This window comes from Salmo salar, chromosome 28, assembly GCF_965601325.2.
Source record: "Salmo salar chromosome 28, fSalSal1, whole genome shotgun sequence".
Classification (NCBI taxonomy): domain Eukaryota; kingdom Metazoa; phylum Chordata; class Actinopteri; order Salmoniformes; family Salmonidae; genus Salmo; species Salmo salar.
In genome coordinates, this window is record NC_138318.1 from 21,215,580 (window position 1) to 21,243,573 (window position 27,994).

The following is a 27,994-nucleotide window of genomic DNA, read 5'->3' on the forward strand; positions in this document are numbered from 1 at the left end:
TAAAAATCATTCATTAGACCAGATAAAGAAAATAATCTGCTATCTCCTCATCAGATTACAAAAATAATATATGGATTGGTGGGAGTACAGAAATGCATCTATATATTTACATAATACACAAGTAGCGGTGCACATAGTCTCTTTAAAAATAACTCTTGCATAGAAAGTCCAGGATCAGCAAACCAAGAGACAAGCCACCAGGGGGGAGAATCATACATGCAAAAGCCCTGGGCTCTATTCTTGCCCTGGCATGGTCACACAGTTCAAAAAGCTCCATGTGTGTATTGGGTTTAGCCAGCCAAACACCTGTCCAGCTGAGTCTCAGACAATCTCAGATGTAGATTTCATGGCCCAGCTCGGGGGCATACACCTGGTCCTGCTTGGGGAAGTCTAAGGCAGGGACACCTTTGACCTTCATCTTCCAGACCCCCTTCCTCTGTCTGTCCTGGTCCTCCCTGGTCCTATAGCATCCCTCCCCCTGCTGATTCAGTTGGTGGTTCTGGACCCTGAAGTAGTCCTCCAGCTGGGTGTCTGTGTGGAGCCTGAAGGCCCCACGCTCCCTGAGGGAATTAATAAATAAACTAACAAATTAATTAATAGATGGATAGAAAAAAATCAAGAAATACTTCAAAATTAGCTTGGCAACATAAAGGCATACCATCATAGAGATCTTATAATGTATTTGTTCTATGTGTAATTCTATGCATATCATACCTGAATGGGTCTAGAGGGTTGTACTGGCTAATGGTCTTATTGGGCATCTCAAAGTCCACATGGCGTCCTGGCCGCTTGCTGCTCACCTTCATGAACATGCGCTGCGGGGCCTGGACATTCGACTGGGCAGTGGTAGTGAATGCCCCCACCTTACGCACCGCTGGACCCGCTATACCACAGGCGGTCTGGGGCCTCTTCTTCTCTGGCTCGGGGCGCAGCGCACGCTGGGTGGAAGCTGCGTGGCTGGTGTGAGGCCGCATCACAGCTGGGGAGGGACTGCTGGAACAGACTTCACGGCTGCCGAGGGATTGCCTCAGGTTGAGATCCAGAGTAGGGGTCATAAGGGAGACGTAGGTCTTGGTCATGCCATGTTGCAAGACCTGGTGGCTGGGTCCTGCTGGGGCCTTCTGTGACTGACTCTGGGGGCTCCGTTTTGGGGTTGTAGGTGGGAATGGTGAGGCGTGGGGCTCTGGATCCATCCCCTGGACAGGTAGAAGTAGAGGGGAGCCCCAGGCGTCTCGTACCCGGGCGTTGAGTTTCATGTTGGCCCCGGCCTGGTCGCTTCCCTGCGGCTGGTGGGTGGAGTTGACCTTGAGGAGGACATGCTGAGGGGTGATGGGCTGATGGGGGCCCCTCTTCTTTACTCGGTCTTTCACTGCTTTCTCGCTGCGCGTCAGCACGCACTTAGTCGTCACAGACAGCTCCCTGGCTGTGAGAGGGTGCATATACGGTTGATTACAAGGAACAATAGTAAACATGCACTTTGTTATACAGCCATAAGGACTATAGTCTGTCTCGTTTCTGTCTCTCTCAATTATTATTCTATTATGTTCAACTTCTATTGCATTCCATTCTATCTCACCTGAGCCAGTGGTTTGGCTCCTGGGCGTGTGACTGGCCCTGCTTTGGGAGTCCTGGCTGTGTCCGCTGACTGGTCTTCCAGGAGAGATGGCCGAGGGGGGCTTGGTGATGAACTCTGGCTGCAGGTCAATGTAGGCCCGGCTCCTACGGTGGCCCTGAAGCTTACTCCACGTGACCGGCCTCATAGACTCCTGCTGCGCAGCTTCGGAGAGCAGAGAGACCACAGAAATATAATTAGTAGAACGAGGAAAAAGGGTCTCAGATCATGGCAATTTGACTGCATCCTCATGGAAATTATATTTCTATGTCAGAGACCTTGATAAAGTATAGTCACAGCAGGATGATATTAGCCTAGCCTGGTGGTCCAGTCTGTTTGTGCTTTATCCCATGCTCTATGTTCTGTAGACCACTATTATATGGCTGTTATGCCATACGTACATGTAACAATGAATGAATACCTAGGTGTCTGCAAACAGAAATAACAAACTATTTCAGAGCAATATTCAGAGTTTTGTCTGGCCATAGATGAGAGACAGGAGATAAATAATGAGGGTAGAGGAAGGTGTCTGGAAAGACAAGGGGTTAATAAAAGCGAGCGATAATGGAGCGATATTCAGGTTGAATTTAAGGCTAGCAGTAGGCTAATCGGCCACCAGACCCAAAGAAACACTCACCCTGTGCTCGGCGCATGCTGGGGGCTGACAGAGAGCGTGCGTGGTGGGACAGCTCGGGTCTCTCCGGCTTCTTGCCCTCACGGTCGTAGATCTTACGAATGGACGAGCCCACCTGTGTCATGCGCTCAGCCCGCACATAGGAGTAGGGGTACTTGTTTTTATTGAGCATGCTTTTAAGAGTACCCCTGAACTCGTTAAAGAACTCCCTCTCAGCCAGCACGGAGTAGTCCCAGCGCACCCTGGTGAACTGGTAGATCAGAACACTGGTCCCCGTGTTCACCACCATACTGGGAGGGAGAGACGGAGGGTGGAAAAGAAAGAGAGGAAGAATAACAAAGTTATGACTATAACTACTGTTCCCTGAAGGAGGGAAATGAGAGGTACAACATACTATGGGGAGTTGCACTCCCGCGACTTCAGTTGAAGGATCTCAATGTAATCCGCGCCTCGCTGGAAGCCCCACCTTCCAAAGGTGATAAGCGTGAGACTCGGATTCATTCCTTCAATTTAATACCGCTCTTCACCGAGCCCAGGAACGGGTGGGCGTGTTTCCAAACAGATGTTGTACCTCATTTCCCTCCCCCAGGGAACAGTAGTGATAGTCATAACGTTCCCTTTCAGTCAGTCAACTTCGGTACAACACACTGTGGAGAAATAGAATCACGCCCCATAACGACTCCAACAGATACTAAATTAAACGGCCCATGGCAGACCACTCAGACCTGCCCCCACAAGATGTGGCACACTGGGAGCAGTGACATCCAAGCGATAAAACCTCACAAAAGTCTGTGGTGATGCCCAACTCGCCGCAGCACAAATCTATAAATCCTATAAATCCTATAGTCAACCCTTTAAACAACAGCCAAAACACTGGCAGGGCCCTGGTGGAGTGCACACGTACACCGCTAGGTAACCCTTGCTGCTTAACCTGTTGGGGGTAGGGGGCAGTATTGACACGGGCGGATAAAAAACGTACCCGATTTAATCTGGTTACTACTCCTGCCCAGTAACTAGAATATGCATATAATTATTGGCTTTGGATAGAAAACACCCTAAAGTTTCTAAAACTGTTTGAATGGTGTCTGTGAGTATAACAGAACTCATATGGCAGGCAAAAACCTGAGAAGATTCCTTACAGGAAGTGCCCTCTCTGACAAGATCTTGTTCTTCTTGTCTCTGTTTATTGAAGACTGAGGATCTTTGCTGTAACGTGACACTTCCTACGGCTCCCATAGGCTCTCAGAGCCCGGGAAAAAGCTGAATGATATCGAGGCAGCCCCAGGCTGAAACACATTTACGCTTTTGGCAAGTGGCCGATCAGAGGACAATGGGCTTAGGCGCGTGCACGAGTCGACCCCGTGCTTTATTTTCTTTCCTCTTTTTACCTAAACGCAGATTCCCGGTCGGAATATTATCGCTTTTTTACGAGAAAAATGGCATAAAAAATGATTTTAAACAGCGGTTGACATGCTTCGAAGTACGGTAATGGAATATTTAGAATTTTTTTTGGCACGAAATGCGCCGTGCTCGTCACCCTTCTTTACCCTTTCGGATAGTGTCTTGAACGCACGAACAAAACGCCGCTGTTTGGATATAACAATGGATTATTTGGGACCAAACCAACATTTGTTATTGAAGTAGAAGTCCTGGGAGTGCATTCTGACGAAGAACACCAAAGGTAATAACATTTTTCTTATAGTTAATCTGACTTTGGTGAGTGCTAAACTTGCTGGGTGTCTAAATAGCTAGCCCTGTGATGCCGGGCAATCTACTGAGAATATTGCAAAATGTGCTTTCACCGAAAAGCTATTTTAAAATCGGACATATCGAGTGCATAGAGGAGGAGTTCTGTATCTATAATTCTTAAAATAATTGTTATGCTTTTTGTGAACGTTTATCGTGAGTAATTTCGTAAATTTTTTGTAAATTCACCGGAAGTTTGCGGGGGGTATGCTAGTTCTGAACGTCACATGCTAATGTAAAAGCTGGTTTTTGATATAAATATGAACTTGATTGAACAAAACATGCATGTATTGTATAACATAATGTCCTAGGTGTGTCATCTGATGAAGATCATCAAAGGTTAGTGCTGCATTTAGCTGTCTTCTGGGTTTTTGTGACATTATATGCTAGCTTGAAAAATGGGTGTCTGATTATTTCTGGCTGGGTACTCTGCTGACATAATCTAATGTTTTGCTTTCGTTGTAAAGCCTTTTTGAAATCGGACAGTGTGGTTAGATTAACGAGAGTCTTGTCTTTAAAATGGTGTAAAATAGTCATATGTTTGAGAAATTGAAGTAATAGCATTTCTAAGGTATTTGAATAACGCGCCACAGGTTTCCACTGGCTGTTACGTAGGTGGGACGAAATCGTCCCACTGGCCCTAGAGAAGTTAATGAAAGGGAGCCTCCACATTTAGACGCAACGTCACCTTAAGAGTCGTCTTGGGCGAATTGAGTACAGAAACGATGTACGAATGATGCGTGATATACCCAAACACTTTTAGCTGAGGCCAAAGCCTCGGGCAAGGTTTTACAGGAGAGGATCTTCAGATCCACAGACTCCAGTGGTTCAAAAGGAGGCCACACACAGAGCATCCCAACCCAAATCCCAAGTTGGCGGAATAGGTTTAGAAACCTGCATGAGATGGCGCACATCCTTTAAGAACCCGCCAGGACACAAGCCCTGCTGTGGCGCCATCCATTTCCACATGACACGCTCAAATAGACGCCATGTACACTTTCAAAGTGGAGAATGAATGACGCTGCTCTGAAAAGGAACAATTCCTTTATTTTGGGACCAAAGTAGAGGTCTGTGCAGGACCGATTTCTTCCTCCCGCATCTTTTCATACTGCACCCGCTGGCTTTCTGTCTGACTACCATGCACACATACAGCCCTCCCGTGGAAAAAAGGCGCCCTTGCGGACAAATAGTAGTAATCATGTTCGAAGGTAAACCTCTAGCCGCGAGATTGGACATCTGAGGGGCCAAGCCCACAGACCCCACATTTCTGGCCGAGGGTGCCAAACCTGCCTGTTCGCCTGGAATAGTTGATCCCTGCACAGCGGGAGTTGCCACGGGACCCTGCCCAATAGGCAGCCGATCTCCGCGAAACATGGTTGCTTGGGATACGAGTAGCACAAAATTCAACTACAAGCTGTGGCGAATGAATCAGAATTATTGGGGTAACATAGATAATTTAGATGTTTTATTTGTATAATATGCTTATGTGAGATACTTGTCATTAGAAAGTGTCTTTGGACTCTGGTGTCTTTCAGTTGCACGTTTCCCTTAGCTGGGGCTCAGACACTTGGGGCCCAGAGAGGGGAGAGGTCAGACTTGTTTTTTACATGTCTCTGTTGCTATGCAGAATATCAGACAGGGAGGAGGACAGAATGAAACATTGTCTACGTATGGGTGTGTGTGTCTTACTGAGGATGGGCCTCTATGAGATAGCACTGACAGAGGAGATTTATGGTGTATTTTGATAAGAACGCCTAAAAAGCATTCCAGAGGACATGAGCTAATGGTTTTGTACTATACCGTACCAGGGAGGGACGGTTCTAGGGAGACCAGACACCGGTCTATGCAATGACTGTTGATATAGCAGTTGCTGTCTGCTGTGTTTTATAGATATCTTTCATACAAAACTTAACCTTTGTGAACTGTTCCTAAGATTTGTGGTTCGTCATGTACGTTGAAGGGGTGGATTCTTGGGTATAAAAAGCTCTTTGTACTGTTGTGTAGAGACCTTCCTTTTCAATGGTTCATTCGAGAATGAACCATTGCATTATTGAAGGTCAAAGTGCTTTTGCAAAAGTATCTTAATTATTAAAGATGTAGTTAACTCGGACGGGTGTGTTTGTAACTCTCCTCATTTGGTAATGCAGAAATTAGCCACCACAAAGCCCTCCTGGAGCACCCTCCCCAACGCTCGGCTTCCTCATCGAGAAAAACTGACGACAATGCGTGTTTCGTAAATATATACGTCGGCCCTGCCGAAAACCACCCAGGGGTGTAGCCTCCACTCCTGAGAGAGGGTGACATCTGGATAAAAGATCTGGACCTGAGCTAGAGACAATCGAGGACATGCATCGCCCAAAGGGAGAGTATGTATGCACTGATCCCCAGCAATAGGGAGTGAACCAAAGTTAGGAGGGAGAGAGGAGAGAGACAGAGTCTCTCCGGGATCGTTGATGCACGCCACCACTGACATATTGTCGGTTCTGACCAGCACAAGCTGGCCCGACAAAAGCAGGGAGAAGCGCCAGATACACTGTTAGGACTTCCAGGTAATTGATATGCAGCGTGCTCGGCACCAGGGTCCATACACCCCGAATAGAGTTGCCTTCGTACAGCTTACCCCACACTCAGCCCATGGGAGACCCCTGACAATAGCAGAGGGTCCCAGCACTGGGCCATGGCCCATAGGCATGACAGGGACACCTGAAGCAACCGGCTTAGGCTGCAAGATGCATCCAGGTGAGTGGCTAGCACACAGCTCTGGAAGGGCCCCATCAACAACAGCCCCACGGGAACGACTTCCATCACAGAAGCCATCATCCCCAGTAGGTGTAGGCACTGACGAAAACGCACTGTGTGCCTCAGATGAAATTTGGCTAAGCAGAGTTGGAACCTGGACACCCTCCGTGGGGATAGAAAAGTGCAATAAGCATATTAGTCTAGCTCGAGACCCAGAAACGGAATGTGCTGAGATGGAGTGAGACAGCTCTTTTTCAGGTTTCTTATGAAGCCTAGAGACTGAATACAGGAAAGTAGCATGGATGTGTATAACACTGCTTGCCCCCTCGACTCCGCTGGCTGTAATAGCCAGCGGCTCATGAGCATTCTGAGTTTGTAGACTCTGAGGTGCTTTTTGAGGGCACGTACTGTAGGTCTAAAATGGGACGTAAAGTCCCGTCCCTTTTCCGAACCAGGAAATACTGGCTGTACCAGCCAACCTGGATCTTCGACAGGAACCACTCAGATTGCCTGCTTCTAGAGACAGGAGGATATTTCCTCCCTCAAAACGGGTGTTGAGGCCTGGGTAACAGTTGACGTGATGCCCTGCAGAAGCGTGGAGGACGCACAACAAATTGTAGCCAGTACCATGACGTCACTGTTCGCATGATCCAGGACGACACTGCGCATGCACGCCATTGGTCGGAGCAGACAGCGACCCTCCTGTGAAGTGCCATCTGAAGGGGCGGAACGCCACATTGTGGACTGGGAGAGATGGAAAAATAATCAATTTCCACCACTCTTGACAACCGTGTGTCTGAACGTGGAGAAGGGACACTTTCCATCAAACTCACATGTGCGAGAAACAAAACGTTTGATATGCATGAACACTGTGAAACTTGGGGTTGAAAAAACTGTGTTTATGTGCCAAGGTTTGCCTAAAGCCCGGTCCACCCTGGGTACAAGGGCTACGCTGCTCAGTGATGTACCCCTATTGGCAGTGCCGGCTGGCACCCAGCGCTGGTCCGCACAAATAAAAAATAGACCCAGGGGAAGAAAAACAACTTTATCATGGAGGATACCCAACCACAGTCAAAGGTACAGGCAACAAAAGCACCTTGTAACCTACCTGGTAATGGGTCAGACAGCTCTGAAAAATGGACCCCCTTCTTTGGTAACAGAGAGGGGAGATTTGAAATAAAATAAAATTCCCAGGAATAAAAAGCGTTGCGCTGGAGAAAGACAACTCATTTCGGGGTTTATATGAACCACAGAGACTGTGTGTGGCAAAATAGCATGGTCGTGTCCAACCCTGCTTGTTCCCTCAACTCCGCTACCAACCATCAATCGCCTACAGGGCCCATAACATGCATCACTAGACACCTCATAGGGACTAATGAGCTACAGGCAGGAATCAGCAATGTTCCCGGGGCCACCCATATGTGACCCGGGAGCACGCATGACGGTAAGTCGCTTTGGATAAAAGCGTTTGCTAAATGACATACAGTGCATTCGGAAAGTATTCAGACCCCTTGACTTTTCCACATTTAATTACTTTAAGGCCTTACTCTGAAATGGATTAAATAGCTTTTTTACCCATCAATCTACACACCATACCCCATAATGACAAAGCAAAAACAGGTTTTAGAATTTTTTGCAAATGTATAAAAAATTTATAAACTGAAATATCACATTTACATAAGTATTCCGATACTACTCAGTACTTTGTTGAAGCACCTTTGGCAGCGATTACAGCCTTGAGTATGACACTACAAGCTTGGCACACCTGTATTTGGGGAGTTTCTCCCATTCTTCTCTGCAAATCCTCTCAAACTCTGTCAGGTTGGATGGGGAGCGTCGCTGCACAGTTATTTTCAGGTCTCTCCAGAGATTTTTGATCGGGTTCAAGTCCGGGTTCTGGCTGGGCCACTCAAGGACATTCAGAGACCACTCCTGCCTTGTCTTGGCTGTAGGCTTAGGGTCGTTGTCCTGTTGGAAGGTGAACCTTCGCCCCAGTCTGAAATCCTGGAGTGCTCTGGAGCAGGTTCTCATCAAGGATCTCGCTGTACTTTGTTCCGTTCGTCGTTTCCTCAATCCTGACTAGTCTCTCAGTCCCTGCCGCTGAAAAACATCCCCATAGCATGATGCTGCCACCACCATGCTTCACCTTAGGGATGGTGCAAGGTTTCCTCCAGAGGTGACGCTTGGCATTCAGCCAAATAGTTCATCAGACCAGAGAATCTTGTTTCTCATGGTCTGAGAGTCCTTTAGGTGCCTTTTGGCAAAATCCAAGCGGGCTGTCATGTGCCGTTTACTGAGGACTGGCTTCCGTCTGGCAACTCTACCATAAGGCCTGATTGGTGGAGTGCTGCAGAGATGATTGTCCTTCCTCCACAGAGGAACTCTGGAGCTCTGTCAGAGTGACCATCGGGTTCTTGGTCACCTCCCTGACCAAGGCCCTTCTCCCCTGATTTTTCAGTTTGGTTGTGCAGCCAGCTCTTCCATTAAGAATGATGGAGGCCATTGTGTTCTTGGGGACCTACAATGCTGCAGAAATGTTTTGGTACCCTTCCCCAGATCTGTGCCTCGACACAATCCTGTTTCGGAGCTCTATGGACAATTCCTTCTACCTCATGGCTTGGTTTTTGCTCTGACATGCACTGTCAACTGTGAGACCCTATATAGACAAGTGAGTGCCTTTCCAAATCAATTTACCACAGGTGGACTCCAATCAAGTTGTAGAAACATCTAAAGGATGATCAATGGAAACAGGATGCACCTGAGCTCAATTTTGAGTCGCATAGCAAAGGGTCTGAATCCCTATGTAAATAAGGTATTTCTATGTTTAAATTTTCATACATTTCAAAAAATGTCTACAAATCAGTTTTCGCTTGTCCTTATGGGTTATTGTGTGTAGATTGATGAGGAAAATAAAGAATTTAATACATTTTAGAATAAGGCTGTAACGTAACAAAATGTGGAAAAAAGGAAGGGGTCTGAATACTTTCCGATTGCACTGTATATTATTATAATATATTACATATTATGAGCCACCTAGCGCCTTGTGGACAGAAAGGTAATTGCCCAACTTATTTCTCCCATCCTGGTAAGATTGATATGCCCCCTGAACACCATGAACAGAATGGAATGTGGGGTACCAGTGGGGCATTATACATGGACAAGCTTCCAATACATGAGACTGAATAGCCTGCATTAAGCCCGGGCCCTTATGGGCACAGAGTAGAGGTCGACCGATTAATCGGAATGGCCGATTAATTAGGGCCGATTTCAAGTTTTCATAACAATCGGTAATCGGTATTTTTGGCCACCGATTGGCCGATTTATTATTATTTTTTTTTTTACACCTTTCTTTAACTAGGCAAGTCAGATTAAGAACACATTCTTATTTTCAATGACGGCCTAGGAACAGAGGTCAAGTGGCTTGTTCAGGGGGGATTCGGGGATTCGTTTTTGCAACCTTCTGGTTACTAGTCCAACGCTCTAACCACCTGCCTTACATTGCACTCCACGAGGAGTTCATATTTATATATAAAAACAGCATTTTACATCGGCGCGTGACGTTCAGAAAATATTTTCCCTCAAATGCTTCCGGTGAATCAGCGCTACAATTTACAAAATGACTATTCGAAAACATTGTTAAAATGTAATATTGTCATTCAAAGAATTATAGACTAACATCTTGTGAATGCAACTGCATTGCCAGATTTAAAAATAACTTTACTGGGAAATCACACTTTGCAATAAACGAGGTGCTATGCTCAGAAAAATAGGCTAGGCGATACAGGTTAGCGCATCTTGGAACCATCTAAAATCAAATATACTATTGTAAATATTCCCTTACCTTTGATTATCTTCATCAGAAGGCACTTCCAGGAATCCCAGGTCCACAACAAATGTAGTTTTGTTCGAAAAAGTTAATAATTTATGTCCCAATAGTTCCTTCTTGTTAGCGCGTTCCGAAGGCTACTCATAATGTACTGAAGCGCGCGGGACTTGTCGTCACGAATGTGCAAAAAATATATATTTACGTTCGTTCAAACATGTCAAACGTTGTATAACATAAATCTTTAGGGCCTTTTTCAATCAGAGCTTCAATAATATTCAAGGCGGACGATTGCATTGTCTTACTAAACGTTTCGGAACGAAAGGGTACCCACGGGCGCCCGCGTCATAGTAGTAATGGCCCTCCCCCTATGACCAACTTTCCAGGCCTCTCGTTCGGTCAGTTTTTACCGGAGAAGACTCAAACCACTTTGTAAAGACTGTTGACATCTAGTGGAAGCCTTAGGAAGTGCTAAATGAATCCTAACTCACGGTGTGTTTCATAGGCAAAGTGTTGAAGGTGATTCCACAAATCAGATTTCCACTTCCTGCATGGAATCTTCTCAGGTTTTGGCCTGCTATATGAGTTCTGTTATACTCACAGACACCATTCAGACAGTTTTAGAAACTTTAGAGTGTTTTCTATCCAAATCTAGTAATTATATGCATATTCTAGTTACTGGGCAGGAGTGGTAACCAGATTAAATCGGGTACGTTTTTTATCCGGCCGTGCAAATATTGCCCCTAGCCCCAACAGGTTTTAACAAGCGCATTTCCGAAAAAAGCACTGTCGTTGCACCAATGTACCTAACCATAAACATCAATGCCTTTCTTTAAAATCAATACACAAGTATATATTTTTAAACCTGCATATTTAGTTAATATTGCCTGCTAACATGAAATTGTGTCACTTCTCTTGCATTCATTGCACGCAGTCAGGGTATATGCAACAGTTTGGGCCACCTGGCTTGTTGCGAACTAATTTGCCAGAATTTTACGTAATTATGACATAACATTGAAGTTTGTGCAATGTAACAGGAATATTTAGACATAGGGATGCCACCCGTTGGATAAAATACAGAACGGTTCCGTATTTCACTGAAATACGGATTCGACCATATTAATGACCTAAGGCTCGTATTTCTGTGTGTTTATTATATTATAATTAAGTCTATGATTTGATAGAGCAGTCTGACTGAGCGGTGGTAGGCACCAGCAAGCTCGTAAGCATTCATTCAAACAGCACTTTCGTGCGTTTTGCCAGCAGCTCTTCGCAATGCATTGCGCTGTTTATGACTTCAAGCCTATCAACTCCCAAGATTAGGCTGGTGTAACCGATGTGAAATGGCTAGCTAGTTAGCGGGGTGCACGCTAATAGTTCAAACGTTACTCGAGACTTGGAGTAGTTGTTCCCCTTGCTCTGCATGGGTAACGCTGCTTCGAGGGTGGCTGTTGTTGATGTGTTCCAGGTTCGAGCCCAGGTAGGAGCGAGGAGAGGGACGGAAGCTATACTGTTACACTGGCAATACTAAAGTGCCTATAAGAACATCCAATAGTCAAAGGTATATGAAATACAAATCATATAGATAGAAACAGTCCTATAATTCCTATAATAACTACAACCTAAAACGTATTACCTGGGAATATTGAAGACTCATATTAAAAGGAACCACCAGCTTTCATATGTTCTCATGTTCTGAGCAAGGCACTTAAACGTTAGCGTTCTTACATGGCACATATTGCACTTTTACTTTCTTCTCCAACACTTTGTTTTTGCATTATTTAAACCAAATTGAACATGTTTCATTATTTATTTGAGGCTAAATAGATTTTATTGATGTATTATATTAAGTTAAAATAAGTGTTCATTCAGTATTGTTGTAATTGTCATTATTACAAATAAAAAAGTGTTTAAATCGGGCGAATAATCGGTATCGGCTTTTTTTTTTGGGGCCCTCCAATAATCGGTATCGGCGTTGAAAAATCATAATCGGTCGACCTCTAGCACAGAGGGCTCTGGAAATGGCTGATGTAGTACCCCGTTTACCATAACAAAACGTGGGGGCACTGCCATCACAGTAATGTTTTTGCAGAGTGGCGCACTGGTTGCTCAGACCTGTGCTAAGGCCCCTCATTCCAGGGTTACCCGAGCCAGCGATTTGGGGGCTGCTTCCTAATTGGAGGAGCACGCAAGCCCGGCTTTCTCCACTCCTTCCAACTTGAAATTGAAAATAGGAATTGGGTTGCCTAATGCCGGGGGAACACTAGCAAGCTTCATTCACTGGAAGTGAAAAAAAATGGTAACCAACGTTAGCCAGGATGTTCTTTAGTCTAAGCTAGGCTAGCTAGCATCTTTGACCGCAGCACCGTCCATTTAGAATAACCAAACGACTTAACGCTAGGTATACTAAACAACAGAGCTACCCAAGCAACTCCATCGGATGCAGGAATAGCTAGTATAAGCTAGCTCTCCTCGATGAGTTAGCTAACCTGGCTAGCACGCAATGCAGCGCTTGTTAGCTAGCCTGGTCTCAAAAGTCTATGTAGGACTGGATCACCGTGGTGGGACCGGACCCTTCATTGACAAGTCTGGGAAGAAAGGGCAAGCAGTGCTTGACCGAGGCAGACACAGGCGGTGGCGGAGTACCCACCGAAACTGGCCACCCTCTCTCTTCGAGTAGCCTCCCATTACTGGCGACAGAGCATACTGGAGTCAGGTTGAGAGCGGGCTGCCAATGCACTCAGGCAGACAAAACATTTGCTCTGACCAAAGAGCCAATCCATCTCCGCATCCCACAACTCAGACAGCCGAGGTACGGGCACTCGGGAGAGGAAGTCACTATCGGAAACACCAAGCCCCCTTAAGAATGCTACACGATTGTTAAGAGTACCTGCTCGTGGACTAGTAGGGGAACAATGCCAGCCATCCCCTAGTCTTTCACACAAACTGATTTGAGCATTTTTTGCCATTTTATTAATTGGTATAGCCAGGCCAAGCAATCCGTCAGGCGTGATTTTACATCCTTCAACCGAAGTCGCAAGAGTGTGACTCCCCATAGTATGTTGTACCGAAGTTGATTGATTGAAAGGGAACCAGGAGGGGCAGAGAAGAGAGGGAGATGTCTTAAAGACATACGCTTCTGGGTAAAACCATGGTCGCCAAAGTAAAAATTAAATGAATGATTCCTCACTTGTTGTGTGGCTGCAGGGACAGTACAGTACTTACTTGTTGCTGTGTGTGTGCAGGGACTTGATAGGACTGTGTTGACCCCCAGCCTTGATGACTCTCAGGCAGTCCCCTGTCAGGAAGTTGAAGATGCGGATCTTCCCGTCCCCACAGCCGGTAATGACACGCAGGAAGAGGTAGATCAGCGCCAGGACCTCCCTAGAGGATGACAAACACACTAACAGCATTCAACGAACCTCAAGATAAACCAGTCAAAAACAGTACCAAAAACGAAAGTACTTGTTATTTTTTGTCTGACATCTTTTTATGCTCACTTTGGATGGCGATAGGTCATCAGGTTCTTCTTTATGTCACAGTTGGTGCTCCAGGCCATGACCTGTCCATCAGAACCACCTGACAGGATGTGCCACTGGTCGAAGAACAGACACTTTACAGAGCTGTGGTGGGCATCGATTACCTGGAAGACAACTCAGGGACTTTGGTGAGGGAGGACAGTGTCAATTTCACTCAAACATTCAAATCTAAACCTACTGAAGTGGGAGACCCAATTCCATGTACCCTTGTTTGAGTTTACTGTACATATTTTCTTCTGACCACTAGATAAGACTCCTGAAAATATAGATATGGATTCCTTTTGTGTAAAAGGTCAATGAAGACATTGACATGACAGAGTACAGACCATCTTACCTTGAGGAGTGAGGCGGTCTCCATACCCCACATTTTGACCAGCCCTTTGTCACAGCTGCTCATCACTAAAGCCTTGTCTATCTTCACACACAGGATGGGGTTGTGGTGCCTAAACTTCAGCTTCTCATAGCAACGCCCTGTCTGCAGGTTCCACACTGCCGTGGAGGTGAAAGCACACAAAGTTACTAACACACAAAACAAGGTTGATACATTTTCAAGGAAACTGCCTGACATGCTGACTACACCAGCCACCAACTATATTAATTAGGGGTCGAAACACACATCAAATATTCATAGACATTTATTTTTGTCATGGGAGATGAACATTGGGTTGTCATACAAAAGTCATACAAAATCATGTGTTTTTCTACTCCAACGATTAATCCACAGATAAAAAGGGAAACCTAGCTAGTTTTTAGTTAGTTATCATTCCTCGTTTGTCTTTCAAGCATCCACGTGGGTTTGTATCTTCCTGATATCCAATAAGGAGGGAACATGCAGCATGTGGAGCGTCTCACATAGAACAACTTCTATTTTAGTGCCTGTCTATGCAGATGCTCGTTCACACATATTGAGTGTTGTGGGTGACATTTTATTTAATAATTTATGTGTAAACGCTCACAACGTGGCCGGTGAGGTTTACGTGTGACACTTACTTACCTTTGACTTTGCAATCATTGGCCCCTGAGACTAGACAATTCCCATGCAGGTCCAGGCAGTTGATGGTACCCAAGTGGCCACGGAAGAGCATAAGGCACACGCCTGTTTTCAGATTCCAACACCTATAGTGAATGTACAGTATATATCAAACCAGTCATTCATAAAGACTCAATAAGTTTGATCACCTAAATTAGCAAGGTCAACTACAATTGACAGTAAATCACAAGTTTAGCATTAAAAACACAGTCATTCTTCATCACAGTCATTGCTGTGTTTTCAAACCAAAATCAAAAACCCATAGACTTGAGTAAAACGGATCCAAACTACCAATGATGGTCTCATTGACTAGAGATGTCCATTCTAGTAATTCTATTTCTATGCCTTTACCCTCCTCCTACCTGATGCTGAGGTCGTAGCTGGCGCTAATGACCAGTCCTCTCTCCTCACAGAGCAGCAGGGCCCTGATGGAGCCGGCGTGGCCCTGGATCACCGGGGACACCTCCTTCAGTGTCAGCACGTCCAGCAGACGCACCACGCGGTCCTTGGACCCCACGGCCACCAGCTGACCTCCACTGTAGTGCACCACCCTGGAGGAGTCTTCCCTGTTGACCACAACAAAGATACATCAGTTACGTCTCAAATGGCCCCAATGCACTACTTTTTCATACGGCTCTGGTCAAAAGTTGTGCACTATATATGGAATAGGGTGTTATTCCGGACGCACTCCCAGACTTTGAAATATAGCCCTTGTTACTGTATTATTTGCTTGCAGCAGGTGCTATAATGTTACAAAGACACTGTGGTTACCGTTACCAACCTGTCCAGCAGCACCAGAACGTTGTACACCCCACAGTAGACATTCCGCTCTTCCATCTGTATGGCTTGGGTTCTAACGCCAGCATAGATGGCCTCAAAGCCCCTCTCCTGTAGGACAGACAACCACAGATAGCCAGTACAAACGTCAGGGGATCATATCCTAGTCATCAGAATATAGAATAGAATCGTCTTCCGCTTTTCACAAGCCCCAAGAGACACACACGCACACACACACACGCACACACACACACACACACACACACACACACACACACACACACATAGGATGAAAGCAGCATCCCCTAGAGCAGTTTTGTCATCTGGGATAAGTGGTGACGTTGATTGATATGATAATAAGGTAGATACAGTAGATAGTGATGTGTTTACCTGTCTGATTTTGGAGAAGATTTCTCTGTGGTGCATGTGCTTCTCATCCTCCCTGATGGGCACTAGGACCTTGCGGACTTTGGCATATGTAGAGCTGACACCTGTAGTGTTGCTCTGAGAGTGGGAAAAAAGTCACACGGCTTTATATTAACATGTACTTAGCATGCCATGATGATAATGGACAACCTGTCATCTGTGTGATCTCTAGATTATCTTGAGCTACTTTTAAAATCAATCAATCAATATATTTGCTAAGTGGCATAAAAAAATCTAAATCCAAGCACTTGTGTGGGTTTGCAAGCTAAAAAGCCTTTAAAGAGCAATGAATCCCTTTGAAATCTGCCTATGTGGCATTGATATGAGTCAGAAACAGTTATTCTAGTGTCAAAATTTACTACAAAGTGTAGATAGGATAATCTTGGTCACAAAGTCAGTCTCGTCTGAAACGGCGTTTGGAACATCCGTGTGTCACAACGGGTAAATGTAGGTTGGGTTTTGATTTGATTTGATGATGTCCATTTACCCACTAAAATGGGGCGAACAGAATCGGTCAGGAAACACACCTCCAAGACTGAAATCTTGTTTTCCTAATGAGAAACAGAAAAACACAAGTGCCAATCGGCATGTTCAGTCACTCTTTAATGTGTGGGCTAGATCATTATTGAAATACAGCAACAGGTTTCATCAAGGTGAAGGCGTTAGCTGAAACGCGTTGGTGTATTTTAATAATGAACTAGCCCACTCATGAAAAGCTTTTTAACTTGCAAACCCACACGAGTGCCTTGACTTGGAATTTTTTATGCCACTTATCAAAGATATTGAGTGTTTGATTGATTTTAAAAGTGGCTCAAGATGCTCTGGGGATCATACCGATGCACACATTAAATCTAAATCAGGTGGTTACAAAATGTGGCACTATGTAGGGAATAGAGTGCCATTTGGGATTTATTGAGATGACTGCATAGTGGTCACCAGTTAGCATAGCCATAAAGTTCTAAAATCTGATTGGAAACCTAACCATAAACTTAATCACACTGCTAACCTTACTAAACCTTACCTTAAATGCAGACCAAAAAGCACAACTTTTTTTTTACAATATAGACAATTTTGACTTTGCAGCTGTCCCATCTAGCGAAAAAAAACTATCAGTTCTGCCTTAAGGGCAAGACTCACTTAGCACTTATTTGTAGTTATTCTTTTTCCATTCGCTTTTTTAGTACTATTCCCCTTCAAGACCAGCTCCTACTACTTATTTTTCTTCAATAATCAATATCTTTATTGTCCCGAATGTTAAAAATCTATGTGTCATTGGTGGATTTAGAGTGTGGTATTTTAATAGTTACAATACAGTACCTGCATCAACATAGCTTGTTTCTCCACCATCTTCTTGGCATTAAGGTCCTCCTGAGTGTCTTCCGTCAGGTATCGCCAGTGTAGGGAGACATCACTGCAGCTGTTCAGAGAGGTCTTGTCTAGAAGACCTGAAACAAACAGCTTCTGCACTAAAATCTTTGAGGGTATGACGACAAGCAGCCATCCCTCAAAGGTTACAGCAGTCCATACTGTAGATCTAATCGATATGTGGTCCATTGAAGGACGACTACTTGAGATTGTTCATAACAGAATGAGAGAATTCGGATTGAAATTCTATTCCGTCTGCACTACGGAAACCTTGGTGATGTCACAAGGCGTTTCGTGTTTAAAAGCATGGAATGAGAAAATTATTCAGAGATAGTGGTTCAAATATTGAACAGTTGTTGAAAAGGTAAATGTCTTTTGTTTGAAAAATAGAAAACTATTATGGTATTTTAAAATTATTCTTTTTTTATATATATAAGAATTGGACCATCATTATGCAAATGTAGAATGAAGGCTACTTAACAACATTGTAACGACACCGCCAAGGGAATTGTTGTACCGATTGCTAAGCAAAGGTTTGTTGTTCTTCCATCTCATCAATATGCAGGGAGAACAACTCAAGGTATGAAGCAGTTAAGCAGAGGCATAGAGCTTTAAAAGGGTAGCCTTGCAAAACAAAGTCATCACCATGGCATAGCTATTTAGCCCTGATATGTTTCTCTATGGGGCTGATTCAAGGAAATGTCAACAGGTACTTCAATCTAGACAAAAGGAGACAGTGCAGAATATACCGCTGTCCCTGAACAGAGCCAGATAAACACTGTGCATATCAGGTGGCATAAGGGGTCAGCGAAGTGCACATGCACAGGTTCACTTCTGCACACACTGAATCTGCAATATGATCGACCATATAAACTAGCAGCTAGGGAAGGTATGGAGTAATATTAAGGTAGTCTCAAGGTATTGCTCGCCTGAGGTAGAGTACCTCATGATAAGCTGTAGACCACACTATCTACCAAGAGAGTTTTCATCTACATTTTTCAAAGCCGTCGATTTACCACCACAAACCGACGCTGGCACTAAGACTGCACTCTACGAGCTGAAAAAGGCCATAAGCAAACAAGAAAATGCTCATCCAGAAGCGGCGCTCCTAGTGGCCGGGGACTTTAATGCAGGCAAACTTAAATCCGTTTCACCTCATGTCACATGTGCAACCAGAGGGGAAAAAAACTCTAGACCACCTTTACTCCATAGTAGAGGTCGACCGATTATGATTTTTCAATGCCGATGTCGATACCGATTATCGGAGGACCAAAAAAAACACTACCGATTAATCGGCCAATTTTTTTTACATTATTTGTAATAATGAGAATTACAACAATACTGAATGAACACTTATTTTAATTTAATATAATACATCAATAAAATCAATTTAGCCTCAAATAAATAATGAAACATGTTCAATTTGGTTTAAATAATGCTAAAACAAAGTGTTGGAGAAGAAAGTAAAAGTGCAATATGTGCCATGTAAGAAAGCTAACGTTTAAGTGCCTTGCTCAGAACATGGGAACATATGAGAGCTGGTGGTTCCTTTTAACATGAGTCTTCAATATTCCCAGGTAAGAAGTTTTAGGTTGTAGTTATTTTTTATAGGACTATTTCTCTCTATACGATTTGTATTTCATATACCTTTGACTATTGGATGTTCTTATAGGCACTTTAGTATTGCCAGTGTAACAGTATAGCTTCCGTCCCTCTCCTCGCTCCTACCTGGGCTCGAACCAGGAACACATCGACAACAGCCACCCTCGAAGCAGCGTTACCCATGTAGAGCAAGGGGAACAACTACTCCAAGTCTCAGAGCGAGTGACGTTTGAAACGCTATTAGCGCGCACCCGCTAACTAGCTAGCCATTTCACATCGGTTACACCAGCCTAATCTTGGGAGTTGACAGGCTTGAAGTCATAAACAGCGCAATGCATTGTGAAGAGCTGCTGGCAAAACGCACGAAAGTGCTGTTTGAATGAATGCTTATGAGCCTGCTGGTGCCTACCATCGCTCAGTCAGACTGCTCTATCAAATCATAGACTTAATTATAATATAATAAACACACAGAAATACGAGCCTTTGGTCATTAATATGGTTGAATCCGGAAACTATCATTACATTTACATTTACGTCATTTAGCAGATGCTCTTATCCAGAGCGACTTACAAATTGGTGCATTCACCTTATGATATCCAGTGGAACAACGACTTTACAATAGTACATCTATATCTTTTTTCGGGGGGGGGTTAGAAGGATTACTATATCCTATCCCAGGTATTCCTTTAAAGAGGTGGGGTTTCAGGTGTCTACGGAAGGTGGTGATTGACTCCGCTGTCCTGGCGTCGTGAGGGAGCTTGTTCCACCATTGGGGTGCCAGGGCAGCGAACAGTTTTGACTGGGCTGAGCGGGAACTGTGCTTCCGCAGAGGTAGGGGGGCCAGCAGGCCAGAGGTGGATGAACGCAGTGCCCTTGTTTGGGTGTAGGGCCTGATCAGAGCCTGAAGGTATGGAGGTGCCGTTCCCCTCACAGCTCCGTAGGCAAGCACCATGGTCTTGTAGCAGATGCGAGCTTCAACTGGAAGCCAGTGGAGTGTGCGGAGGAGCGGGGTGACGTGAGAGAACTTGGGAAGGTTGAACACCAGACGGGCTGCGGCATTCTGGATGAGTTGTAGGGGTTTAATGGCACAGGCAGGGAGCCCCGCCAACAGGGAGTTGCAGTAATCCAGACGGGAGATGACAAGTGCCTGGATTAGGACCTGCGCCGCTTCCTGTGTAAGGCAGGGTCGTACTCTGTGAATGTTGTATAGCATGAACCTACAGGATCGGGTCACCGACTTGATGTTAGCGGAGAACGACAGGGTGTTGTCCAGGGTCACGCCGAGGCTCTTAGCACTCTGGGAGGAGGACACAATGGAGTTGTCCACCGTGATGGCGAGATCATGGAAAGGGCAGTCCTTCCCCGGGAGGAAGAGCAGCTCCGTCTTGCCGAGGTTCAGCTTGAGGTGGTGATCCGTCATCCACACTGATATGTCTGCCAGACATGCAGAGATGCGATTCACCACCTGGTTATCAGAAGGGGGAAAAGGAGAAGATTAATTGTGTGTCGTCTGCGTAGCAATGATAGGAGAGACCATGTGAGGATATGACAGAGCCAAGTGACTTGGTGTATAGCGAGAATAGGAGAGGGCCTAGAACTGAGCCCTGGGGGACGCCAGTGGTGAGAGCACGTGGTGCAGAGACGGATTCTCGCCACGCCACCTGGTAGGAGCGACCTTTCAGGTTGGACGCAATCCAAGAGTGAGCCGCGCCGGAGATACCCAACTCGGAGAGGGTGGAGAGGAGGATCTGATGGTTCACAGTATCAAAGGCAGCAGATAGGTCTAGAAGGATGAGAGCAGAGGAGAGAGAGTTAGCTTTAGCAGTGCGGAGAGCCTCCGTGACACAGAGAAGAGCAGTCTCAGTTGAATGACCAGCCTTGAAACCTGACTGATTTGGATCGAGAAGGTCATTCTGAGAGAGATAGCAGGAGAGCTGGCCAAGGACGGCACGTTCAAGAGTTTTGGAGAGAAAAGAAAGAAGGGATACTGGTCTGTAGTTGTTGACATCGGAGGGATTGAGTGTAGGTTTTTTGAGAAGGGGTGCAACTCTCGCTCTCTTGAAGACGGAAGGGATGTAGCCAGCGGTCAAGGATGAGTTGATGAGCGAGGTGAGATAAGGGAGAAGGTCTCCGGAAATGGTCTGAAGAAGAGAGGAGGGGATAGGGTCAAGCGGGCAGGTTGTTGGGCGGTCGGCCGTCACAAGACGCAAGATTTCATCTGGAGAGAGAGGGGAGAAAGAGGTCAAAGCATCTCGATCATCTCAAAAACAAAAGTTTTTTCTTTCAGTGAAATACGGAACCGGTCCGTATTTTATCTAACGGGTGGCATCCCTAAGTCTAAATATTCCTGTTACATTGCACAACCTTCAATGTTATGTCATAATTACGTAAAATTCAGGCAAATTAGTGCGCAACGAGCCAGGCAATGAACGTAAGAGCAGTGACACATTTCATGTTAGCAGGCATTATTAACTAAATATGCAGGTTTAAAAATATATACTTGTGTATTGATTTTAAAGAAAGGCATTGATGTTTATGGTTAGGTACATTGGTGCAACGACAGTGCTTTTTTCACAAATGCGCTTGTTAAATCATCACCTGTTTGTCGAAGTAGGCTGTGATTCGATGAGAAGTTAACAGGCACCGCATCGATTATATGCAACGCAGGACACGTTAGATAAACTAGTAATATCATCAACCACGTGTAGTTAACTAGTGATTATGTTAAGATTGATAGTTTTTTATAAGATAAGTTTAATGCTAGCTAGCAACTTACCTTGGCTTCTTGCTGCCCTCACGTAACAGGTAGTCAGCCTGCCATGCAGGCTCCTCGTGGAGTGCAATGTAAGGCAGGTGGTTAGAGCGTTGGACTTGGACTAGTAACCAGAAGGTTGCAAAAACGAATCACCGAATCCCCCCTGAACAAGGCAGTCAACCCCCGTTCCTAGGCCGTCATTGGAAATAAGAATGTGTTCTTAATCTGACTTGCCTAGTTAAATAAAGGTGTAAAAAAATATATATAAAAAATAATAATAAATCTGCAAATCGGTGGCCAAAAATACCGATTACCGATTGTTATGAAAACTTGAAATCAGCCCTAATTAATCGTCCATTCCGATTAATCGGTCGACCTCTACTCCATACACAGAAAAAAGCTGTCCCTCACCCTCCATTTGGCAAATCTGACCATAATTCTATCTTCCTGAATCCTGCTTACAAGCAAAAACTAAAATAGGAATTACCGATGACTCGCTCAATACGGAAGTGGTCCAATGACGTGGATGCTACACTACAGGACTGTTTTGCTAGCACAGACTGGAAAATGTTCTGGGATTCATCCAATGGCATTGGGGAGTATACCACCTCAGTCACCGGCTTCATCAATAAGTGCATCGACAACGTCCCCCCCACAGTGACTGTACGTACATATTCCAACCAGAAGCCATGGATTACAGGCAACATCCGCACCGAGCTAAAGGCTAGAGCTACCACTTTCAAGGAGCAGGACACTAATTCGGACTCTTATAAGAAATCCCGCTATGCCCTCAGACAAACCATCAAACAGGCAAAGCGTCAATATTGAGATTGAATCCTACTACACCGGCTCTGACGCTTGTTGGATGTTTTTTTATTTTATTATTTATTTAACCTTTATTTAACTAGGCAAGGCTTACAAACTATTACGGACTACAAAGGGAAACACAGCCGCGAGCTGTCCAGTGACACGAACCTACCAGATGCGCTAAATGCCTTTTATGCTCGCTTCGAGGCAAGCAACACTGAAGCATGCATGAAGCTGTTCCGGACGACTGTGTGATCATGCTCTCCGTAGCCTATGTGAGCAAGACCTTTAAACAGGTCAACATTCACAAGGCCGCGGGGCCAGACGGATTAACAGGACGTGTACTCAGAGCATGTGCGGACCAACTGGCAAGTGTCTTCACTGACATTTTCAACCTCTCCCTGACCGAGTCTGTAATACCTACATGTTTCAAGCAGACCACCATATTCCCTTTGCCCAAGAAAGCTAAGGTAACCAGCCTAAATGACTACCGCCCCATAACACTCATCTTGGTAGCCATGAAGTGCTTTGAAAGGCTGGTCATGGCTCACATCAACACCATCATCCTAGAAACCCTAGACCCACTCCAATATGCATACCGCCCCAACAGATGACGCAATCTCAATCGCACTCCACACTGCCCTTTCTCACCTGGACAAAAGTAACACCTATGTGAGAATGCTGTTCATTGACTACAACTCAGCGTTCAACACCATAGTGCCCACAAAGTTCATCACTATACACCATCATTAAGTTTTCTGACGACACAACGATGGTAAGCCTGATCACCGACAACGATGAGACAGCCTATAGGGAGGAGGTCAGAGACCTGGCAGTGTGGTGTCAGGACAACAACCTTGCCCTCAATGTGAGCAAGACAAAGGATCTGATTGTGCTACACAGGAAAAGGAGGGCTGAACACATACCTATTCACATCGATGGGGCTGTAGTGGAGCGGGTTGAGAGTTTAAAGTTCCTTGGAGTCCACATCACCAACAAACTATCATGGTCCAAACACACCAAGTCAGTCGTGAAGAGGGCATGACGATACCTTTCCCCCTCAGGAGACTGAGAAGATTTGGCATGGGTCTCCAGATCCTCAAAAAGTTCTACAGCTGCACCATTGAGAGCATCCTGAGCGGTTACATCCCCGCCTGGTATGGTAACTGCTTGGCATCCGACCGTAAGGTGCTACAGAAGATAATGCATATGACCCAGTACATCACTGGGGCCAAGCTTCCTGCCATCCAGGACCTATATACTAGGCGGTGTCAGAAGAAAATTGCCAAAGACTCCAGTCACCCAAGTCATAGACTGTTCTCTCTGCTCCCGCACGGCAAGCGGTACCAGAGCGCCATGTCTAGGTCAAAAAGGCTCCTTAACAGCTTCTACCCCCAAGCCATAAGACTGCTGTGCAATTAATCAAATGGCCACCCGGACTATTTGAACCCCCCCCTTTGCTTTTACACTGCTGCTACTCGCTGTTTATTATCTATGCACAGTCACATGTGACAAATACAATTTGATTTGATAATAGCTGCTGAGAGCAGTATTCTTCATGTAGAATACTGGAGAGGGGAATATGCAGTGATGTAGTAGTAAAAAAAAAATAGGTGGGTTAACTGATCACCGGTCACGGTGAAAAAAGTTATGCTCCCTATACTTTCAATGTATTTTTTCAGCAAAACTATGTTTAGTTGCATTTACCCTCCACTACACAGGGAGGATAGATATTCTCATGTAACACCACAGAGTCCTTTGAATGATAGCTTAGACATGTTTTGGAGGGGTAGAGGGTGGGGGGGTACATGGTGGCTCACCTAAAATCCTCTTGGCAAGATGAACAGGGAGACCCCGGATGAAGTCTCTGTATCGGCAGACCCCAGACAGAGAGGTGGAGGACCGAGGGACCACCATCAGAGCAGGGTCGTCTGAACAGGTGGAGTCTGTGTCACTATCCTCCTTCACCACCCCCATACACACACTGCCAATGCCCTGCAGGCCTTCAGAGGTAGGGCTGGCACCCACCACCGCCCATGGAGCTACATGGAGTTGGCAGCTCTTGGCTGAAAATAAAGAAACACAGTGAGGTAGAAATTCATAGTGGACTGGATATGGGGAACTTTGAAGAGTGCACAAACATTTGACCAACCAAAATGTCAATGATCATTGTAGTCTACTTCGATTACAATAATAATAATTTATTGGGTGCTTATATTTGTCCAATTAATCAAACATGACATTTTTATCATAACCATTCAGTAACACAGGTACCCCCACTGCAGGAGCGGACTGGGACAAGAATTCGGCCCTGGCATTTTATCCACACCAGCCCACATCACTGCGCACACCGCCAGCTCACCATTTTGTTTGCCTCCCAGTCTCAGCATGTTTTCTGCTGTCACTCTGTGCTTCTTCCTGGTCTCTGTCTGTCTGCTTATTAACCATTATACGTTCTACACCTACCCTAAGTGTTAATTACTATTACAGGGCTCCTAACGTCATCCCCAAGCTATTGCACACTGAGCATATACAGTAAGTCTGGGACATCAATGATTCAAAGTAGGCCTTAGTGGGAGTGAATTCTATGGGAGTGACCTACGGACTAATGTATTTGTCATCATTTCATTTTAGTGAATCACATGACTGCATGTGATTCACTAACATCACAACATTTCCCGTTGGTGTCACTGGGTAAATTCAATCAATTTAATTTACCACAGGTGTACTCCAATCAAGTTGGAGGATGATCAATGGAAACAGGATGCACCTGAGCTCAATTTCGAGTCTCATAGGAAAAGGGTCTGAATACTTATGTAAATAAGGTATTTCTGTTTTGTTTTTTTAATACATTTGCAAAACGTTCTAAAACCCTTTTTTTCACTTTGTCATTATGGGGTATTGTGTGTAGATTAATGAGGGATAAAAATAAAGTAATACATTTTAGAATCAGGCTGTAATTTAACAAAATGTGGAAAAAGGGAAGGGGTCTTAATACTTTCCAGAATGCACTGTATTTATAAAACAAAATGTGTGTACATTTCAACCAGCCCACCCAACTAAAAAATGGTCCAGCCCATCTGGCATATGCCAGAATTGCCAAATGGCCAATCCAACCCTGCCCCACTGCCCTTACAGGTTGACCATAGATAAGCCTACCGTTGCTGACATTCATTCCTGATGGCAACAAAACACAAAAACATTTCTAACAGCAACACTCACAGAACTCTGGATCATGGCATGTCTCCTGGCCTCCATCGATTGTGTCGATGTCAGTTTCATGGTGCATGTTGACAGTGTCATAGAAGGAGCTGGCCCAGGTGAGGAGGTCCAGGTCTGGATGACCCTCCTGAGAGTTGAAAGAGTAGGTGGATTCTGGGATAGAGGAGGTGTCATCCTCATGATCCTCATCCTCCAGCACTGTAAAGAGAGGTTAGATTATTATGGGTTAAAAATACATCCAGTTTTTCAAATTAGCCTACAATTCATAAAGATAACTTTCACACTTTATGATATATATATATATATATATATATATATATATATATATATATATATATATATATATATATATATATATATATATATATATATATCATAAAAATAAAAATAGTAAGACAATAAATAAAAGTTATATTATATTACAGGGGTTAGTAGTATAAAGTAAAAATCCACCCAAAACCACTCATTCCTATAATTTACAGTGTTGCACAACACTAATATGTGACAAGGTTGGTAGCAACATGTGAATATCGTTGTGGAAATCTGTTGCAGCTCAAGTCGACTACAACACCCACAATGCAATTTTATCTCTATGGGCTGGCTACCTGCATAGTACCTACTAGCAAGCGTAGCTACATACACAATAATACCAAAGTCAATATCGGCATGTGAAGTTGCTAGGTAGCTGTAAAAATCGCCTACAAATTGCACTGCACTATCAATTTAGGAGTCTACAATATCCCCATGTTCAACCAGCAGATCTGTGCGTCAGAGAGGAGTATGATATTCGCAATGGAACCATGAAATGCATCCTGGACTGAAGAGGCAGACAAACTGGAGAAACGTTTGACCCTCTTAAATTACACATTTCTCGAGGTAGCAATATCGCAAAAATGGCTCATTCGAGAGAAGTCGAACTCCCGCATTGTGACATCAGCCAGTATTGAAATCTGACAAGTATGAAATACATTTTTGCGATAAGTCGTATTCCTATTAACTTCCAGTGTAGTGAGAGTGGTTTTATCGCAATACTACGTCATACCAGCCCAATTTCTGCATACTTGAACGACAATAGCTCACATACACATGAAATGACCCAGGGAATTCACATACACATGAAAACATGAAATGACCCAGGGAATTCACATACACATGAAATGACCCAGGGAATTCACATGAAAACATGAAATGACCCAGGGAATTCACATACACATGAAAACATGAAATGACCCAGGGAATTGATAGAACATCGCTCAGAGATGCACAAACACATTCAAAATGGGTGAATCTTTACTAAAGTACCTGTACCGTTAAGTTGGAGGAAGGCCCGTTTTGCTCTAACTATAAGCACACTTGTCAAGTTTCCAAGCATGTGAAGAAGCCCTGTATCGCAGAGGGAAAGAATTCCTAAAAGATAGTTGGATTTTGTCCAGTGGTGGCTGCGACTGAACCAGTCCCAAGTGTCAACCATCTCCATCCCAAGAAGTTTGGTGTCAAGCGCTCGGTCCTGGCTCCAAGTGGTCATATCTTCTGAAACACTTGACTTCTGTCGTGACCTGGTATAGGTGAAATCTTTCCCAAATGTCACTTGCAGTACTCTTTGGATGGTTTCGAGAATCTCGACACTTTGGCACCGCACGAGAATGCCAGTAAGGAATCTCCTTTTGGACGAGTCCCCTGCGCGCGACATCCACTGGGTCGAATCGTGGAGCTTGGAAGTGAAGATGCAAGATTGGCAATTTCCACAGATGTTGAAATCTGCATCTTCCTTCTTGCAACAAAGCCTGCCCACTGTGTCGACTCTATATCCACACTGTTCTTTTGATCCAAAGCGTTTCATTGCGTTGGTTTATTAAGCGTAGTTTAATTCCGACTGGCTGCACTGCAACCTGGTTGGAACTTCTTATCGCTGTAGCT

General features: G+C 44.7%; 1 protein-coding gene across 1 annotated transcript; it reads right to left on the minus strand.

The window, feature by feature from the left end:
• On the minus strand, positions 1-27,942 carry fbxw10 (F-box and WD repeat domain containing 10). Its single transcript, XM_082970363.1, has 15 exons — positions 27,386-27,942; positions 26,078-26,275; positions 24,676-24,921; positions 17,644-17,771; positions 16,183-16,404; positions 15,905-16,011; positions 15,486-15,689; positions 15,088-15,209; positions 14,428-14,582; positions 14,055-14,197; positions 13,780-13,938; positions 2,250-2,536; positions 1,577-1,777; positions 715-1,423; positions 1-560 (listed from the first exon to the last, which is right to left on the minus strand). Exons 1-15 carry the CDS (start codon positions 27,915-27,917, stop codon positions 332-334), a joined length of 3,642 nt encoding a protein of 1,213 aa, XP_082826489.1. The 5' UTR covers positions 27,918-27,942; the 3' UTR covers positions 1-331.
• Positions 27,943-27,994: the final 52 nt, after the last annotated feature.

Excerpts from the sequence above, each read along its gene's own strand:
- fbxw10 (XM_082970363.1), bottom strand. The coding sequence starts at position 27,917 with ATGAAACGCTTTGGATCAAAAGAACAGTGTGGATATAGAGTCGACACA. Across the intron at positions 16,405-17,643 it reads AACAAGCTATGTTGATGCAG|AGCAACACTACAGGTGTCAG; the intron begins GTACTGTATTGT and ends TCCCACTCTCAG. Across the intron at positions 561-714 it reads AACCCTCTAGACCCATTCAG|GGAGCGTGGGGCCTTCAGGC; the intron begins GTATGATATGCA and ends TAATTCCCTCAG.